Source organism: Zingiber officinale, chromosome 1B (genome assembly GCF_018446385.1).
Source record: "Zingiber officinale cultivar Zhangliang chromosome 1B, Zo_v1.1, whole genome shotgun sequence".
Lineage (NCBI taxonomy): Eukaryota > Viridiplantae > Streptophyta > Magnoliopsida > Zingiberales > Zingiberaceae > Zingiber > Zingiber officinale.
The window spans coordinates 125,580,514-125,599,546 of record NC_055986.1 but is presented as its reverse complement, the minus strand read 5'-3'; the positions used below and the strand labels follow the sequence as shown (position 1 = coordinate 125,599,546).

Sequence of the window (19,033 nt, the reverse complement as noted above, 5' to 3'; positions counted from 1 at the left end):
GATAAATAAAAATTCATGTACATGTTTGTCTACACTAGATCTACCTTAGATCTACATGGAAAAAGGTTTTACCCTTGTAGCGATGCCCTTCGCTTATCCCGCTCGTCCAAATGGTTGTCGGATCTCGTAGAGTGTCAAGTGTACACTCCTCTACACGTATCCACACGGACAAAAGGTAGAGAGAACCACTTAGAGTGTGCTAGCACCCTTGACAGGTCTCGGCAATGGAGGAGAAGGAGAGAAAGATCAAGAGAGGAGGAAGAAGAAGAAGCCTTGAATGCACATCTAATGTGGTCGGCCACTTAATGGAGCATCTTATACCTCCATGTAATACCAAGAGTCATGGCTCTTGGTCTTCCTCATGAGGCGGCACATAATGATGTAGCCTTGATGATGTGGAACATCATCATTGGTCGGCCCATGCCAAGTCACAATGAGGTGACATTTTGTCAAGTCAAACTTGACCCTTCATCTTCCCTCTCAAGTCAAGTCAAACTTGACCTCTTATCTCCCATGGTTGATCAAATCTAACCTTTGATTCAAATCAATTTAATTTAATGAATCTCTATTCATTGGTTTAAATTGACTCAATGAATCATAGTCTAAACTAGACTCATTCGACACATGAATCAAATTGAGTCCAACTCAATTAGTCTAATTTAGATTACTCTTAATCCAATTTGGTTCATCACATGAACCTAATCCTCTTGGTCCATCATATGAACCTAATCTCCATGTAACTGCCCTTTGTGTGTGACCCTATAGGTTCTTGTAACATTGACAATGCTCCTAAACTCATTTAGAAACATAAGTAATGAGCGGTATCTAGTAACACATCATTACTACCCAAGTTACAAGAATATTGAGATCCAACATCACCATTGTGACTACTAATTGTGGCTCTCACAATATGTGACAACGTCCTTCTATACTTGACATCTAGATTGATCAATTGAGGCATAGACCGTGTCATCCTCTAATCAATCTATGTCTTGAACTCCAAGTAGACTCACTCTAATCAAATGAGTTCAATATCTCATATTGACTTATTTGGGCATGGTCATGCACTTAGTGGTCTCACTCTATCAAGAATCATGATGTCACTCCCATCATGTAGGAGGGATAGATCTCATCTACATCACTCACATCCCTCCGCATAATTTGTTATATACCCAGTAGTCGCCTTTATAGTCCCACCATTTACGGGTGACGTTTGACGAAACCAAAGTATGCAACTCCTTATGTAGGGAATCATAGTGACTTCATGTCCAAGGATTGATAGTCATACTAATAGTCACATGAGAAAATATATGACACTCATATAACGATCAATGATACTTTCTCATGGCGGGTTAGTCAGTATACATTCTCCAATGCATACCCATGTGTCAACTTGATATCCAATATCCATGACTTCTGAGATCAAGTTATCGAGTTGACCTATATGCTAGTCTCATCGCATTAACATTGTCTCTGAATATTAATACTTGACTAGGAATGATTAAGAGTAACGTTCTCTATATCATCTCATCATCAATTCAACCAATCGATTGATATATATAAGAACCTTCTACTCAAGGACGCTATTATACTCAGTTATTTAGCACCAATACAAGTAAGTATAATAACCATAAAGAAATGTCTTTATATATATATATAAGAATATGATACATCGAGTCCATAAAACAATCATCATATGATTGACTCTAGGGCTCTCACTAACAATAGTAATTCCACAAGCGAAACAATCAGTGATCTAGAGTTCGAGACTCAGCTACGACATATTATTATGAATTTTTCTCATCATTAATTTTCTCTGGTTGTTTTATATAAAAAAATATAGTTCTCTTTAGTCCACATCTTAGAATTAACAACACTATAATCAAAGAAGTTTCTATAAATATTTTAGGATGACAATATTAAAAAAAATATTTTTCTTACGTTTTTTTACTAAGATAAGTATAATATTACATTAAATTAATTTTTTTTCATAGGGAAGCCGTAATGGTGACACTCGAAAATCCAAACAATTCGGATTTTCAAAAACTCAAATAATTCAGATTTTTAAAAGTCAGATATTTTACCCTAATGACTCTACTAATTACTTTACTTTAGTATTTTAATGCTAAAATATTTTAATTAATATAATATCATTATAAATGGTCAATGTGATTTCAATGTATTATATTACACACGTGACGCATGTGCACGATCACTAATATATAATCAAAAAATAGATTAAATTAGTGAGTTTGGGAAAAAATTAATATATATAAATTATTTAATAGGATATTCAAATTACACGGAAATTATCATTATTACAATAATTATAACTGAAGTGTTAAGTGGGGATAATAAAATTGCCATTGGAATAAAAGAAAAAATAAAAACCTTTTGCCCGATTTAAGCATTTAGGCAGTTGCCTTTAATTTCTTTGTAAAATATTTTTTAAAAAAATAACATCATACTTCTAAGGTGTGTAAAAATTCAGAGAGAGGTATAAACTATTTATATATTTTTTTTATTTGACTATATTTAGAAGGAAAATTCGGATAATGAAAATTAAATATATAAAATTTTAAAATATTTTATTTTTATTAAAAATTTACATATTTTTATTAGTTAAGATTTACCCATTTAAACATTTAAATATTTGTAACTCATTTGTTAAAGTCGATGTCGATGTCGGTATCGAAGTCGGTGTCAGCGTTAAAATCGATATCAACATCAAAGTCGATATCAAAATCGGCGTCGAAGTCGATATCAACTTCGACGTCGGTGTCGATGACAAAGTCGATGTCGACGTCAATATCAACATCGACGTCGACATAGTTTGAACGTCGTACGATAAGAGTCGAGTGGTGCGAGTATTTTTAGCCAGGACACAAAGAATATCTAAAATAATAATTTTTTAGAATTAATATAATAAAATACTAGTAAAATTAGGATATTATTTTTTTTAAATTCTTCTAGCCTTTACTTACACCCAAAAGATGTTAGAAATTCTTTTATTTCATATATAGATAAATAAGGTTAACCTTTCTTTTACTTAACTCACTCCTTCCCAAACAATATTTCAAATTTCTCTACTCCTTCCCTTTCCTTCCTTCACCTCCTCCCAGTGCGTTAATGAGTTTGGCCCCTCTTATTTAATGTTATTCAGTGGTAGCTGAACATTCGTTTCAGGTGGGGCATCTGTCTGCCTTGCGTCTCCATTTCCATGGTCGCTTGACATTCTCGTTCTTCTCTTTAGCCTCCTTTCAGCGAAACAAGGATCGTAAGCCATTTTCCAGAACCGTTCTATTGCTTCAGGTGTACGCCCGGGGATTCGAGCGGCTATCAGTGACCACCTACACACAATCACCGGGCATTTAAGCGATCTGCCAAGAGCTTCGGGTGCTCAATATTTTAACATGCCTGAATGCAGTAAGAGAAGGGTCTTTGTAGAATGATATATATATCTTTGTTTTTACAGGCATCGGAATTGTGTGCTCCTGATATTCATGCAGGTTTAATGGGAAAAATCAATGCGATAAATAAAAGAGAAAGAAACCGAGGATGCATGATTTAGTATCATAACTAAAAAAAAAACAGTCGAGTGTCTGTTAAAAATTAACTTGAATCAGCTCGATGACGAGGTAGCCGAGATCTTTACCTGTCTCCGACGAGTCTATACATCCTGTGAACGAGGTCTTTCTCTTGCTCTGACATGTCGATGAACTCCCACTCCATGCTGCTTACCTCTGCACAGATCAGTTAACAGTCATGGCTCATCCAACAGACTCATTGCAGAAATATATAGAACGATCAAATGGAGAAGCGAAGCAAGATGTGTAGCGTGCGGCCTTGGAAATCGTCGTCCGAGGTCCTCGACTCTCTGAGATTGCGTTTCTCCATGGCTAGATTCTCTGAAGGGGAAATGGCGGAAGTGGGAATCGAGAGATGGTGCGCTTTCGTGTTCTGCTGCAGTAGTATAAAGACATCGACGACCTGTACATGATTGGGCCACGCGGTCCTACTGTCATGTCTCCGAATTATGACTTCGGACGGTATAATGGTTAAGATATGGGATTGACATATGAGATCTTGGTTGAAATTTGAAGTGTCCGAGTTTTTCTTCGCATTTTGGTCATTTATATTAATTAGTAGTCATTCGTAATTTCTATATTGACGGGATGAATTAATGGAGATACTAAAAGTAAAAAACTTATCTGTTACATGTGTCTCCGAATTACAAAGTCATTGATTAACATGGGGCCACTCCTTTTTATTTACATTTTTAGGTAAATTACTGTGTAGCTAAAATTTTAAAATATTCAAATCACCTTAATTTTAAAATTATCATACTCAATATCATTTTTATCCTATTTACAGCATAATAAATCCTAATATACTGTTACACTATGCTATTGCTTAAAAACATGTTTTGTATATATTAAAAAATTACTCTCGATCTACTTATATCAAATTAATATTTAAGATATAAATATAATCAAAACTATAATGACATAGAAGTAGATTTATGTTTGTAAATTCTCCTAATTATATAAATGTCCATAAATTTAATTTTTTTAATAGACAGATTTTAATCTATTGCTATAATTTTTTTTAATGATTAAAAAATTTAATTCGTATTTACAAAAATCCTGAGACTAATATAATGTGGCAAATTAATATTCAAGGGTATGAACATAACCAAAAGAACTAGATGAATATATAGGATTTGATTCTATATTACTTCGTACTCTTTAGATCAATCAGTTGATCTCAACTAAATTTGAGTAAAAATCAACTAATAAATATAGAAAGTTTGGAATGATATGAATTCAAGTCTAATGTGATCGTTTAGTTCTCTTGATTATATTCATATCCATAAATATTAATTTGACATACTATAATGAGAGTGATGATTTTTTTAATATAAAATATATTTTTTAATTGATTGTTACATTAAGAGTTTTACTGTGCTATAAATAATATCCAGAATCGAGTCGGAAATAATATCAGAGGTAAAAATTTAATATTGAATACGTGATTTAATGATTTTAAAATTAAAGTCCGAAATTTAGATACTTCATAACCTTTGCTAATTTACCCATGTTTTTTTAATAAATTTATTTTATAATTTGATAATGACTTTTTAAAATAATAATAAAATATAAAAATTTATTAATTTTGATATATTTAATTATCTTATTTATTTTATAATTTGATAATGACTTTTTTAAAAATAATAATAAAATATAAACAATTATTAATTCGGATATATTTAATTATCTCAGGTTAGGTTGTATTAATAATTTGTAAGAATTCATTGCTGCTTAACGTTCTATTCATTCTTTTAAAATTTTATAATAATTTAATTATATTTTATCAATTATTATTTTTAAAAATATATATAAATCTAAATAATAATATACTAAATGCATATTCTACCTAAAATATAAATAATATATAAAATATATTATCTATATATATAATGTAAAATATAAATTAAGAAAAAGTTGTTGAAAGAGTTTTTTTATAATTGAGAGATGAGTGAAATTTTTTATTTTATATTGATGTGGTGTTATAGGAGTCACACAAATCCCTATGTGTAAGAATCTAAGTCTCTACGACAAGATCCACTGGATTCAGACTCCTTGTGCAGTTTTGAACAATGACACAGTCAACTATCTTGGCTAAATTATGAATAGTTGGCGTTGAAAAGACCTCAAGGCAATTGGCGCCAATAAACACCGTACTTCTCAGCTAACGAAAAAGGAACAAAAGAGGCCAGTGCAGCCTTAGTCGGTTCACCTGTGAACTCCTTTTTTTCCATCATAAAAATGATGGAATGGTTGGACTACACTCGTGATGAAATTGCTGGACAGCGCTGGGCGCCAAGTCCTGACTACGCCATTACTTTTGATGCAGTTGGAAATCCACCAACAAAATCCTCAATTCCGTCAGAGAATCAATACGGGAGATGGAGGAATAGGTTTTTTTCTTTTTCTTTTTAATTCATATATTCAGCTCTTCTCGAACCAATTAATCCGGAATATAATCATCTTATTATAAATTCTCATTTAATCCCAAAGACAATCATTGATGTGGTGATGATTAAGGGTCATTCCACGGAGGATAGCTGTTACGATAAAGGTTAAAGTTAAGACGGTCAACATGCAGATAGCATCGACCGGTCGAGTGAGCATGCCCCGATCGAGGGAAGAAGGTCCCAGTCCGACTCCACCTTCGACACGGGGAGGTGTCAAATGATCGACTCAATAAAGTATCGGATGTCGGACGGAGGAGACGATGTGCAGAAGTCGGACTGAGCGGCTACCCGACTAGCCGAGCGACTACCTCACTTGACTAGGTAGCAGGACTCGACATTGACAGAGCAGAAATTCGACCGAGCGGACGTGACACAAGTACCATGGAATTCCGGCCGATCGGACGCGACATACATAGTGGAGTTCCGACCGAGCGGACGGGACACAAGAACAGCGAAGCTCCAATCGAGCGGCCAACTCGGTCGGCCTAGCAGCATACTCTCTCTGGTATCCATCGACATCTTTTTGGAAATTAGTGTTGTTAGGATTGTTGGGCCTGCTAGAAGGGGTGTTGAATAGCTGCGCACAATATAAAAATAAATACCCTTCTCGAACTTTTTAAAAGAACACTTGCATAAATTAAAATAAAGAAATAAGCTAAAAGAAGAGGCTCACAACTTTTACTTGGTTACAACCGGAGAAGTTGTTAATCCAATAAAGTAAACGCACTAAGTATCTCCTGTAAAATACCGGAAATAGGCGAATATTAATAAGGGAATTTTCCGGAATTTTTAGAAATTTTTCGGGAATTTTTCGGAGCTCGTACGGACGAGTTAACGGGGATAAAAATGGGGTCCGGAAAAGCCTGTTTAGGCTACCTCGTTTTAAAGAGGAAATGCTTGATTTTTCTCCCTTTTTCTTTATTCTTTTTCTTATTTTCCTCCGCCGTTTTCTTTCATTGCCGCGCGCCCGAAGTCCTCACCCCCTTGCCCTAACCGGCGCCGAGCTAACCGCTCGCGATTTAAGCCCCGATCAAGGTTTGTTCCTTTTTCTTCTTCTCCGCTCTGCCGTCCCCAAATCGCCGGTGCCTAGCCTCTGCCCCGACTCCAGCGATGCCACTGCCGGCACCGATTTCCCAGCCTCGGCTGCCTTTCCTCTATGCCCTAGCATCTCTGCCGATGCCACTGTCTCTCTTTCTCCCGACGCCGAGCAGCACCGAGCCCTAGGTGCCAACGCCGTCGACGCCTTTTTCCGACCTCTTCTGTGCCACTCCGAGACTCCTTGTCCGAGTTCTCACCATGCCCTAGCCCCCGCTCAGCAGATAGCCGGCTGCCAACACTCAAAGCAATTGTCGATTTGTAGCCTCTGCCCTAGCCTCTGTTTCCGACGCTGGTAAGGGTTCTGCCGTGGCCACCACTTGGGATCTGTATGTCGTCGTCGCCCCTTTGCTCTGGTTTACTGCCTCAGTAGCCCTTGCTGGAAACAACACCGGTGACCTAACTCCTCCGTCCTCTAATCCAGTGAGCTACTGGATGAAGGTAAGGATTAGGTTGAAATTTTAGTTGTGCACTAGTAGTTGATTGGGTTGTTGATGCATTTGTAGTGTGATTTCTTTCGATTCGATTGTTGGAAGACAGTGACCTAGTTGGTTCCGGTTATCACAGCATCAAGAGTTTGTTGCTGTCTCTGTTTGATTCCGGCCACCACCCCCTGTCAACAGCTTGGCACACCTGAGGTAAGATTAGGTTGTAAGATGGGTTGTTGTTTGATTTGTGATTCCCAATTATTGATCTCAACATGATCTGATCAGTAGGAAGGATTCCAGCAGCAAACGATCCTACTTCCAACAGTGATAAAACGGCTGTGAGTTTCAGGTAAGGCATAGGAATTTGATATATGCTATTGATCATGTATGGGTTGAATTGGGTTTATGTGTTGGTCAGGGATTTGCCCTAAACTAGGGTTAGAGAGTTATTTAGCTATTTATGAGAATGTAGCTAAATGAAATATATTTATATTCGTGACACAGGATCTTGACGCGAGACGAGTATCACGGAGTCAGATTTGGATCACTTTATTGGAGGCGGGTACTTTGACTTATGTCTTTTGATATGCATGATAATATGTTTAACATATAACAGTAATTGTGTTAACTGTTTATTTCGGTTGGTCACTACATGATTAGTACATGTTGTTTGTTTATTTATTCTGCACTGCATATTATCTACCTGATCACATATGCCTTAGGTAGTGACCTAACCACATGCTCTGTTATATTCTGGACCTAGGGTTTATTTGATACCCTCTTCGATTTGTGTACCTTCTATTTGATACGTCTTCTTGTGGTACACACTTTGTATCTATTTATATGGATCATGCCATGTTATTCATGAGATTGCCATATTCGATATCATGCATCATGATTGCATGTTGTGCGATTATCGGCTCTACTTTGGTTGAGCTCATCGCCAATTACATGTATTGCACACATCACCCATGGATTTGTATATCTGGTTGGTGTGTGGCGGTTCTGCTGTTTAGCTCCGTTGGTCACTCGGCAGTCAGTCCCGCTCTGTTTGGCTCCGTTGGCATTTAGGGTAGCAGCGGTAGGCAGATGGTGGACTTTGTTTGGCTCCGTTGGTCGAGGACTCAGCGTGGTAGCCGTCCTCCCCGTCATCGTGTATCTGGAGATGAGAGCATTGAGCTCCCCATTTATGATTTGGGGTCACGGGACAGGAGTACAGCATCCCGTTTACTCTGTCATTGCACAGGAGCATTGATTTCGAGTATGGGGTTGACATATGCATTTATTGCATTTTTATTTGCTTGTGATTGTTGCACTTATATGCTGCATTTGTTTGGATGCATTGATTGACATGCATACAGGATTATGACTCACTCGGTCCGATGACCTGTTACCTTTATACTTTGATCCGGTCGAACAGTTATCTTCCGATTTCATTTCAGTTGCATTTTCCTTATTATGCATATCAGTTGTACCTGCTGAGTGTTGGACTCACCCCGCCTCCATTGTTGATATTTTCAGGTCGAGGCTGTACGGAGCAGTTTCAGTCGCTGGCCCCCCATCTGCAAGTAGAGCTAGTTCCCTACTAGGTTGTTATTTGCTTTATTTTGGTTTTCCTTCCATCAGACTATGTTTTAGTTTGGTTTTGGATTTTATTTATGGATATTGTACGGATGGTTACCGTTTGATGGACTTTTGGATGGTTTGGTTTTTTTTATTCTACTATATGCCTGCCTGGACGGCAGAAGAGGTGAGTTCGTTGGATTTGAGCTTTACGAGTGTAGTGGAGTAGGGTGGATTTTGAGTCCGAGTCCTATGGTTATTGATTACTATTATAACTGCGTGGTTGTGACAGCCAGAGGCTGAATATCTTTATTAACTGCGTGGTGTTTATTTTTATTTTTGTTATCATTCCAGCCGCCTGTGGCTGATGTATATGTGATATGTAGAAAGTTTCATATTGTCCGCCGTACAGGGGAGATGCTGCCGAAATTTCTTCGGACAGAGACTCCTCTGGGGCGTGACATCTCCTTTAGGCGAAGAAGCCTCTTACAGCAGTGAAAGCACAAAATGAGAAGCTAAACAAATAATCAAGAGCGCACAAGTGTTGTATTACAATTGCTTGTTGATTGAAAAGCTTCTAGACCAAGATTGTATTTATAGCCTTGGTCAGGGCGCCTAGAGGGGATAAAGTTTTATCCCCTTCGCAACGGATCGCGGTTAAACGCGATCCGACCAAAGTCACATTCTAGGCGCTTGAAAGGGTTTCGGGCACCTGGACCTCAAAGTCAACCCCGTTGACCTTTTCGGTCCAAGCCTTCTGCTCCGGTTCAGCTCGCCTCGGTCCGAGTCTTCCGCTCCAGCTCCGCTCGCTTGGGTAATTTCGGCCAACCGAAATAAGGCTCACCCGAACCTAATTTCGACCTTCTCGAGCAACCTTTCGCTCTGGTTTCTCATCCCTCGGAAATGTTGCGCGCTTCCTTCTCTTCTGCCCGCGTACTCTTCCGCAGCACCTCGTCCCTCGGACACACTGAGCCCATTAGCTCTCTCTCGTGTCGTCCTTCTCGCTAGCTGCGTCTTTTACTCGACTTCTTGTGTTCCTAAGCTTCTGCACACTTAGACACAAGGTTAAAATACCACAGGACCTAACATAACTTGGTTGATCACATCAAAACAATATTGGGATTCCAATAATATCCTTTTTGATGTGAGCACCCCAAGTTAAGTTAGGGTAAAGAGACATAAAGTTAAAATAATAAATTCTGCAATAAAGTGCAAAAATAAAAAATTTGAATCGACCTCCTCTTAGACTTAATATTTTCCTTCTCCCCCTTTGATCACATAAAAATGGGGTACCAAAAAATCTAAGGGTAATAAATTTTTGAAATACCATTATCAAATTTTGAAAATTCTGAAAAATTTGTAAAAATTTCTAAGAAATTTCAAGCAGAAAAATATTTTTGACTAATTATTTAAATCCAAAAAAATTTGAGAAATTTTGCTAAATTTTTTCAAGAAAAAAAAATATTTTTGAGAATTTTCTAAGAGGAAAAAAATCTAAGTTAGATATTTTTGCAAAATATTTTTGAGACATTTTCAAGTAAGAAAAATATTGATTTTTTTTAAAAAAAACATTAACTAATTCGAATTTAATGCTTTATCAGTCAGTCAATTAAATATTTTATTTCAATATTTTGGCTTCTAGGCTGTGGCAAGGCACTAGACCTTCTTGGTTATTAAATCATCAACCACTTCTAGACAAAGCCTCATACAAAAATTAAACGTTTAATTTTCTTGTTGAAAGTGCTAAGTCTAAATGAAGGTTCAAGTTAAACAAGAATTCGGAACCCAATATAGGTTCCAGCCAACTTGATTAATTAGATATTTCTTAGGGGCATATTTCCTTGAAATATTTCTATGTCCCCTGTGATATCTAAAATACCAATTTAGATTATTAAATTTTCTAAAACTTGTATTAGATGAGCATGCATGAATTTTTAAGTTATTTATTTCGTTTTATAAAATCTCATTTTCTGCTTTTATTTGTCAAATTCTTCTAATGGACAAGATTTGCTAGAATTATTTTCAAATTTCTTTTTCCAATTTGCAGCAATCTTAGTTAATAGTTTAACAAATTTAAATAATTTATCGGGAGGAAGAGATCGTACCTGACTTACCTTGTCGATCTCGTTATCCGTGGTTCCCTCCTGAACTGCTGCTTTCTTCCAATGTAGCTCACCCTTCATCGATGCTCTCGATGCTCATTTTGGATGAGCTTGAATTGTAGTTCTCGTCTTAATGACTTGCCATTAATGAAAGTCTGGAGAAGGTCTCAACTTTCGATTCAGACGACGTATCGTCCCACGTCGCTTTTAGTGTCTTTAACTTGTTTGTTTGGGCAGACTTCTTTCCTTTGTCCTTGTCCTTGTCCTTGTCCTTGTTCCTTAGCTTGGGGCAGTTGTTTTTGACGTGCCCTTATTCGTTGCAGTGATAGCATCTGATCATCTTTTTCTTTCTACCCTGCGGATGGTTAGATTTTCTTAATTTAAATAATTTTTTAAAGCGTCTTACCATCATTATCGTTTCCTCGTTGTCGAGAGCAGATTCTGACTCATGTTCATTTCTCGATGCCTTGAGGGTGATGTTGTGCTTTGGCTCCTTCGTACCTGCACATCTCGATTCATGAACTTCAAGTGTTGAAAACAATTCTTCTAAGGTAATAGATTCGAATTCCTTAGAGATATAGAAGACATCTACTAGTGATGCCCATTTTATATTCCTAGGGAATGCATTGAGTGCGTATCTTAGCGAATCTCAGTTATTTACATTTTCTCCGAGATTCGAAAGTCTAGTGATGAGCTCCTTGATTCTCGGATGAAGGTGTGCAACGTTTCATCTTCTTCAAATCGCAGGTTGGTGAGTTAGTTGCGAAGTAAGTCCCGTCTCGCGAGCTTGGCTTCGAACATCCCTTCGTGTGGCTCAAGAAACTTCTCCCAAAGCTCCTTTGCTGAGTCGTAGTTGCCGATCTGGTTGACTTCTTGTGGCGGAAGGACGTTCAGCAGATGGAACTCTACTTTGCCGTTTGCCACGTAGTCGACATGCTCCTTTTTCGTCCACTGGTATTTTTCTTTACCTTCCAGTGTTATAAAATCGAATTCCATTATTAAAAGTAGATCGAAATCAGTTTTAAAAAAATATCTACATTCGCTTTTTTCAGCTAGCGAACTCCCCCTTGAACTTCGGCGGGTATATGCTTGGTTCGACCATTGTCTTTGCTTCGATCGACGGTTAGCCCTCCTGAAGCGTCCTGGCTCTGATACCATTTGTTGGGATCGTTTGGCAGGCTAGAAGAGGGGTTGAATTGCCCTGCATAATAAAATAAAAAAAATACCCTTCTCGGACTTTTTAAAAGAACACTTGCATAAATTGAAATAAAGAAATAAGCTAAAAGAAGAGGCTCACAACTTTTACTTGGTTACAACTGGAGAGGTTGTTAATCCAAGGAAGTAAATGTACTAAGTATCTCCTTTAGGCGGAGAAACCTCTTACAGCAGTGAAAGCACAAAATGAGAAGCTAAACTAACAATGATGAGCACACAAGTATTGTATTACAATTGCCTGTTGATTGAAAAGCTTTTGGACCAAGGCTGTATTTATAGCCTTGGTCGGGGCGCTTGGAAGGGGTACCTGCCGCCTGGAGGGGGATAAAGTTTTATCCTCTTCGCAACGGATCGCGGTCAAAAGTAATTCGGTCAAAGTCACATTTCGAGCGCTCGGAAGGGTTCCGGGCGCCCGGACTTCTGGGTGCCTGGAATGGATCCGAGCGCCAGGACCTCAAAGTCAACCCCATTGACCTTTTCGGTCCGGGCCTTTTGCTTCGGTTTAGCTCGCCTTGGTCTGGGTCTTCCGCTCTGGCTTCGCTCGCTTGGTGATTTCGACCAACCGAAATAAGACTCACCCAAACCCAAACTCGGCCTTCTCGAGTAACTTTCCGCTCCGGCTTTTCGTCCCTCGGAAACGTCGCACGCTTCCTTCTCGTCCGCCCACGTATTCTTCCGCAGCACCTCGTCCCTCGGACGTACTGAGCCCGTCGGCTCTTTCCCGTGCCGTCTTTTTCGCTAGCTGCGTCTTTTGCTCGACTTCTTGTGTTCCTAAGTTCCTGCACACTTAGACACAAAGTTAACATACCACAGGACCTAACCTAACTTGGTTGATCACATCAAAACAACCTTGGGGTTCCAACAAGTGTCGCTGACATCGGGCATGGGCAACCAGAAGATCGTACGGCGGAAGCTTCCACTGTCACTTCAGAGATATGCTCGACCCGTTAAGGTACCGTGTCAGGGACACTTTATTGACAAGTCTTTTTAGAGAAAATTTTGAGAAGTGTGCTCACCTCGGGAAGAGTGCACACATGCTACAGAAGATCAATATAAAAGGGGTCCAAGCATCGGCGGAGGTATGCAAGACGCAATAGACACTTCTCGCTATTGTTCATTTTGTTCCGCTTTCTATTTCATCGTCGGTGACTGATTTGAACATTGGAGGGTCAACGCTGAGGACTCCTTTTCTGACTCGGCACTGACGTAATCTGCATTGTAGGTCCAAGTGAAATTTATAGGTGATCAACAGGAGTACTACATTCTCAACTTTCCATCTCATCGACTTTCGAACCAGATCAATCATCTTATTAAAATTTTTATCAAGATACATTGAAGTGCGAGGAACTTCAACTTCTCGCACGGCAGTTAACACTCAAGATTTTTCATCCTAGGAATAGAATCTGTGAAGCCAACTAATTATGTTCAGCATAGTTTAAGCAAATTAACTTGTTCAATTGCATGAATCAAAATTGAGCAAAACTGTATTGCATCTCTTTGGCTAATGATAAAAATATCGTGTTATACTAGAGAAAAAATAATAATAGTGAAAGAAAAATAAAATTTAGAGTAAAAGTGATATCACCCATCTTAAGCGATTAAGTATTATGCCATTTTGTACATGCTGAAGATTAACTTCAAAACCTTTTAAAATAAATATTCAAGGAAATATCAACTACACCAACCCATATTATTGAAGTAAACCAATTGGATATGGAAGATGCATTAATCTATTTTATCCATAAATTTTACGGAAACCAAATCCATTTGTTACGACTTTGTCAACTTCTCTTATTAGTTGATACCCAATTTTGCCATCTATTTTACTCTTCCTCCATAAAAAATGGCTTGAACAAGTCAATGCTTCTTCCTTCTTTTCTGTTATAAATCCAATTGCCAGAGGAAGAGGATAAAGTGGAAGAGGGGAGGAGGCAAGACCTCTTTTTCCATCACATTCTATTTTTTTTTCTTACTCTTTTAAATCGAATTTTCTCAAATTCAACCCGATCAAAATGCCAGTCTCTAAAGTTCCAAAGCAAGGTCGCGCAGCCGATCCTTTTGATTCCGATTCAGATACTGAACTTTATAAACCTCCTTCCAAGGATGCTAGAAACAAGTACAAGAATGACTTCAGCGACACCGGCGGGTTCGAGAACCAATCCGTGCAGGAACTCGAGAAGTATGCCGCTTACAAGGCCGAAGAAACAACAAGCAAAGTTAACGATTGTCTCAAGATTGCGGAGATCATAAAGGAAGATGCATCCAACACACTCACTATGCTGCATCAACAAGGAGATCAGATCAACCGAACGCATGAAATTTGTGTCACCATCGATAAGGATCTTAGTCGAGTATCCTCTTTGCTTCGCATTGCCATCAATCACCATACACTTCTATTTCCCGCCTTAAGACAGACTGTTTGAATGTTTGTTTTGTAGGGCGAGTCACTGCTAGGGAGCCTTGGGGGCTTTTTCTCGATGCCATGGAAGCCAAAAAAGACCAAAGAGATCAAGGGCCCTGCAGTCACAGCAGGTACTTAATTCAGCACTCGACTTTGAATTCTTTCATTCGATCTTTGCTCTTAAGTTGTCAGTTCAATGCTCAGATAATTCATCGAAGGCGACCAAGGAACAACGGGACAAGTTAGGCTTGTCTTCCAATGGAAAGGGACAATCAAACCCACGAGAGTATGCTGAACCCACATCGGCAATGGACAAAGTTCAGGTTTGTGGTTTCACTCGATTCCAATTTCCACATGAAAGTGGCTCTCCAGCCATGGAACGCTGTTGGATTAATAGGCCTGTCTTTGTTGTAGATTGAAAAGTCTAAACAAGACGATGGGCTTGATGATCTAAGCGACGTCCTGGGGCAGCTGAAGGGCATGGCTGTCGACATGGGTTCTGAGATCGAAAGGTTAGAGATATATTTCAGAGTTCTTCTTCTTCTTCTTCCTGTCCCAAGCTTTTGTTTGCTAATGGAGTGTGCATGAAACAGACAAAACAAGGCTTTGGATGGGTTGCAGGATGATGTGGATGAGCTCAATTCTCGAGTGAAAGGAGCTAATCAACGTGCTCGAAAGATACTAGGGAAATAAGTTTCAAATATTATTATTATTTTATATTTTTTCTGGAGATTTCTGTATTATCTCGAACTCGAGCCTCTTTGGTTTGGTGTGCGATAACATCTCGTTTTGTATCACTGGAATGTTTTTCCTTGTGTAATTTTATTTTTGCAGTTTGATGTTTCGAAAGCTGATTCGATATCGATTGAAAACAGAGCTTCGAGGAGCAAGAATAGTAGTTTGAAAAACTGTATGAATCGAAATGTTTATGAATGAAAATTTGGATCTTATAGATAATTAAGAAGCAAAGCAGGAGGGTGGAGTGGGGATCAAAGAAACGCCTGGATGGGACGGGGAGCGGAGTTTGGTGGATCAGACGTCGGCGTCGGCGTCGGCGGAGTCGGCGCAGGAGAGAAATGGCGGGGGGAAAGAAAGTCTGTTCTGGGCCCTGCGTTATTTATCGGAGGCCCAATAAATATCCAAGACCAATAAGTCACGGGACGATAAGAACGTATCCATTCCTAGAATCTTTACGAGTCGCCTTTTCGTCGACCCTTCCTGCCTTTTCCGCTCCACCCTAATCATTCTCAGGAGCTCGCAAGAGCGAAGATTGGATCGATGTCTGGGACTGGACCGTTCACCCAGGATTGGGAGCCCGTCGTGATTCGCAAGAAGGCTCCCACCGCTGCGGCAAAGAAGGACGAGAAGGCCGTCAACGCCGCCCGTCGAAGCGGTGCTGAGATCGAGACCGTCAAGAAGTGTATGCTTCCCTTCGTGGGAACGATATGCCGAGATCCATCTGACCTTACTAATTGGTTTTCTTGAGTTTTGGTAAATTTTTTTGGACGTTTTTTTGCAGCTAATGCTGGTACGAACAAAGCTGCTTCTAGCGGCACGTCCCTGAACACGAGGAAACTTGACGATGAAACAGAGAATCTTTCTCGTGAGTTTTCAATATTTGATCTTTGTCTTCGGAAGTGGCTTGTTTTTATTCTGGTTTTTATGTTTTTCTTCATTTATAAGTTGGATAATTAGGATTTCGTTGGTAGCTGGAGACCAGCTTTCCATAGTTGTCGGTCTCTCAAGAATTGGGCTTGGATGGGCATAATCGACTGCAGTTTATTAGATTGTGGGGGAACCATACTGATTGTCAATTTCTTTTTTGTTTCGTCTTGGTTCACTGTGCACTCATTTCGCTTTTCAAACTTTCCATTGTCATTTAGCATCTTTACAAGCTTTGTCAAGCAATCCAAGTCCTGAATGGGCAGAGATATTGGTCTTCTCTGTCAAAGGATCATGCGAGCCATAGCTGGCCACAGCATATAAGCATGAATGAATGTAATGTTCAAGATCATTTTCTAGATTATGGAAGAGAAATCTTCAATTTCTTTGTTCCGCTCAATAAAATCTCAACTGTCCCATGTACTCTTCACTTTTTTGCGATTAATTTGTGTTTGATTAATCATATCCATTTCCTTCCTCTATTAGAGGAACCTCAATCATAAATTCTAGTCAGTATGTAACATAGAAGTTAAAGGTATTTTTCAAGGGTAGAATCTAAACTGTGGATGACCTCTTTTTCATCTTTTTAGTCATTCAAGTAATTCATTTCCTGATTTACAATTGGATGCATGCTGGATAGTGGAATTGATTTAATTTTTCAAACATGTCATTATTTGGTTATAAAGTTTATGTAATCGGGCATGATATTATAATTTTGAATTTGTCAGGTTCTAAGTCTCTAATTGAAACTTACAAGCAACTTTTTGGTAGCACCATTCATCTGTTCTTCTAACCCATAAACTTGCAAGTTTTAATTGCATAATTACAGCTTAGGAGTATTTAACTAAGTAAAATTTTTAACATCAAACAATCATTAATTCTTTATCTTGGTTTTGATTTTTTTTCCCCCTTTTTTGCTTCTATCAATGAACTTTCATGTTGATCCACCACCTTAAAAACATTTTGAGTAGTCTTGTACTAGTTTCAAAGGCATGCTTCAGTTCCACATGAAACTTAACTTTTTTGTATTTTCATTCATTCTGTAAGTCAACTAAAGTGCGGCATTGTGTCCATGGAATGATTAGGGTTAACCTAAGTTGTTGGATCATCATTGGTAGTGTATGGATCATGCGAACAATAGCTGGCCACAGCATATAAGCTTGACTTCCATTATTAAGTTTTCCCACTTCCTTTGTTTGCTATCAGCATTAGATCCTCCTGTAAAACCCATACAATTTGTCAGGGATTTTCTATACTGTTAGTGGCTTACCAATGTTTTCAAGAATAGGCATTCCACTTTTTCTGGTATAATTCCATTATATGCTTGTTTCTTTCCCGTGGCTTATGTACTTTATACACACATATGGGGTTTCCCAGATAATTAAATTGTACCAGAAGTTGATTTATCATATACAAAAAAAAATGATCATCCTGGATTAGTGAAATTGCTCCGGAAGTTGATTTATCATATACAAAGAAAAATGATCATCCTGGATTAGTGAAATTGTTCCGGAAGTTGATTTATATTGGTCCTCATTGAAATTCAAATGGGTCGCTGACAAGATTTGGATGAATGTATATTGCTTGTTTACTTAGTTTGATAGGCTTTGGATATAAAAATGACCTCCTATGAGCTTTACTGTGTTTCTTTTCCTTATTCTATTAATTCATTCAGTTCACCCAAGTAAACAATCCATTATAGATGTAAGATGTGCTACTGCACAACGTTTCAGTCTGTATCTGTGAGATCTTCATTGCTGCGTTCGATAATAGTTTTGTTTCTAAATAAAAAAGTAAATATGAGCAATAATGACATTCCAGAAATCTAGTCTCAAGTCAGTAGTTGGTTGGTTTTTCATGTGGAGATTTGTTAGTGATTCCTCATTCATTTTGTTACATTATTGAATTCTACTGTTATTGTCATGACCCAATTCCGGCTCCTGACCTTTTTATCCTATTCAACAAGATGAGCGTGTGTCGACTGAACTGAAGAAGAACATCATGCAAGCTCGTCTGGCCAAGAAGTTGACCCAGGCTCAACTTGCACAGGTATGCTCTCTTTGCGAAGCAAGCCACCATTTCTACAAAGGCAGATTAGAACCGATGCAAAACATCAGTTTAATGTTTCTATCATTTCTAACTGAGTCATTCCTATTTGTGTCAGCTAATCAACGAGAAACCCCAAATTATCCAAGACTATGAGACCGGAAAGGCTATTCCAAATCAACAGATCATTACCAAACTGGAAAGGGTGCTCGGGACAAAACTCCGAGGTAAAAAATAACGGATGCCCAGCCCAGCAGCATCCAACCTGTGATCAGAAGTCTACGAGGAGGGTGTTTAATATGCTGCATGTAGTTGTTCATCTTCTATTTCGTTTGTCAAATGCATGTGATGTCCAAGTGTCTTGGCATTCGGTACCGTTGCCAGTGAGTATTATGACGACCCAAGTTTCAAATTGCGTTGATAAAGTATTATGACTGTCTTCTTGCCTTCATTTTCTTCTTTTATTTGGCTTTGATGCTCTTTT

General features: G+C 38.4%; 3 protein-coding genes and 1 long non-coding RNA gene across 4 annotated transcripts; 3 read left to right on the top strand and 1 right to left on the bottom strand.

Moving 5' to 3' along the window:
- Nucleotides 1–2,994: 2,994 nt before the first annotated feature.
- LOC121977365 (transcription factor CPC-like) lies at nt 2,995–4,116 on the bottom strand. The gene is made up of 3 exons (XM_042529957.1): nt 3,846–4,116; nt 3,656–3,743; nt 2,995–3,350 (listed from the first exon to the last, which is right to left on the bottom strand). The coding sequence occupies exons 1-3, from the start codon at nt 3,895–3,897 to the stop codon at nt 3,146–3,148; spliced, it is 345 nt and encodes a 114-aa protein (XP_042385891.1). The 5' UTR covers nt 3,898–4,116; the 3' UTR covers nt 2,995–3,145.
- Nucleotides 4,117–6,941: 2,825 nt separating this feature from the next.
- On the top strand, nt 6,942–8,103 carry LOC121977375. Its single transcript, XR_006110795.1, has 4 exons — nt 6,942–7,573; nt 7,700–7,770; nt 7,846–7,909; nt 8,065–8,103. It is a non-coding gene; the product is annotated as an uncharacterized LOC121977375 (long non-coding RNA).
- Nucleotides 8,104–14,452: 6,349 nt separating this feature from the next.
- On the top strand, nt 14,453–15,607 carry LOC121977334 (putative SNAP25 homologous protein SNAP30). The gene is made up of 5 exons (XM_042529921.1): nt 14,453–14,791; nt 14,879–14,972; nt 15,046–15,164; nt 15,256–15,353; nt 15,435–15,607. The coding sequence occupies exons 1-5, from the start codon at nt 14,453–14,455 to the stop codon at nt 15,532–15,534; spliced, it is 750 nt and encodes a 249-aa protein (XP_042385855.1). The 3' UTR covers nt 15,535–15,607.
- Nucleotides 15,608–16,033: 426 nt separating this feature from the next.
- LOC121977356 (multiprotein-bridging factor 1b-like) lies at nt 16,034–19,000 on the top strand. The gene is made up of 4 exons (XM_042529942.1): nt 16,034–16,261; nt 16,361–16,444; nt 18,470–18,552; nt 18,668–19,000. The coding sequence occupies exons 1-4, from the start codon at nt 16,120–16,122 to the stop codon at nt 18,785–18,787; spliced, it is 429 nt and encodes a 142-aa protein (XP_042385876.1). The 5' UTR covers nt 16,034–16,119; the 3' UTR covers nt 18,788–19,000.
- Nucleotides 19,001–19,033: the final 33 nt, after the last annotated feature.

Bases quoted from the DNA above. Each gene is read 5' to 3' on its own strand.
- LOC121977356 (XM_042529942.1), top strand. From the start codon at position 16,120: ATGTCTGGGACTGGACCGTTCACCCAGGATTGGGAGCCCGTCGTGATT. The intron at 16,445-18,469 runs GTGAGTTTTCAA...CTATTCAACAAG, and splicing joins TGAAACAGAGAATCTTTCTC to ATGAGCGTGTGTCGACTGAA. The intron at 18,553-18,667 runs GTATGCTCTCTT...TATTTGTGTCAG, and splicing joins CCCAGGCTCAACTTGCACAG to CTAATCAACGAGAAACCCCA.
- LOC121977365 (XM_042529957.1), bottom strand. From the start codon at position 3,897: ATGGAGAAACGCAATCTCAGAGAGTCGAGGACCTCGGACGACGATTTC. The intron at 3,744-3,845 runs GCCGCACGCTAC...TGATCTGTGCAG, and splicing joins CTCGGACGACGATTTCCAAG to AGGTAAGCAGCATGGAGTGG. The intron at 3,351-3,655 runs GTAAAGATCTCG...GATTGTGTGTAG, and splicing joins TATAGACTCGTCGGAGACAG to GTGGTCACTGATAGCCGCTC.
- LOC121977334 (XM_042529921.1), top strand. From the start codon at position 14,453: ATGCCAGTCTCTAAAGTTCCAAAGCAAGGTCGCGCAGCCGATCCTTTT. The intron at 14,792-14,878 runs GTATCCTCTTTG...TTTGTTTTGTAG, and splicing joins TCGATAAGGATCTTAGTCGA to GGCGAGTCACTGCTAGGGAG. The intron at 15,354-15,434 runs GTTAGAGATATA...TGCATGAAACAG, and splicing joins ATGGGTTCTGAGATCGAAAG to ACAAAACAAGGCTTTGGATG.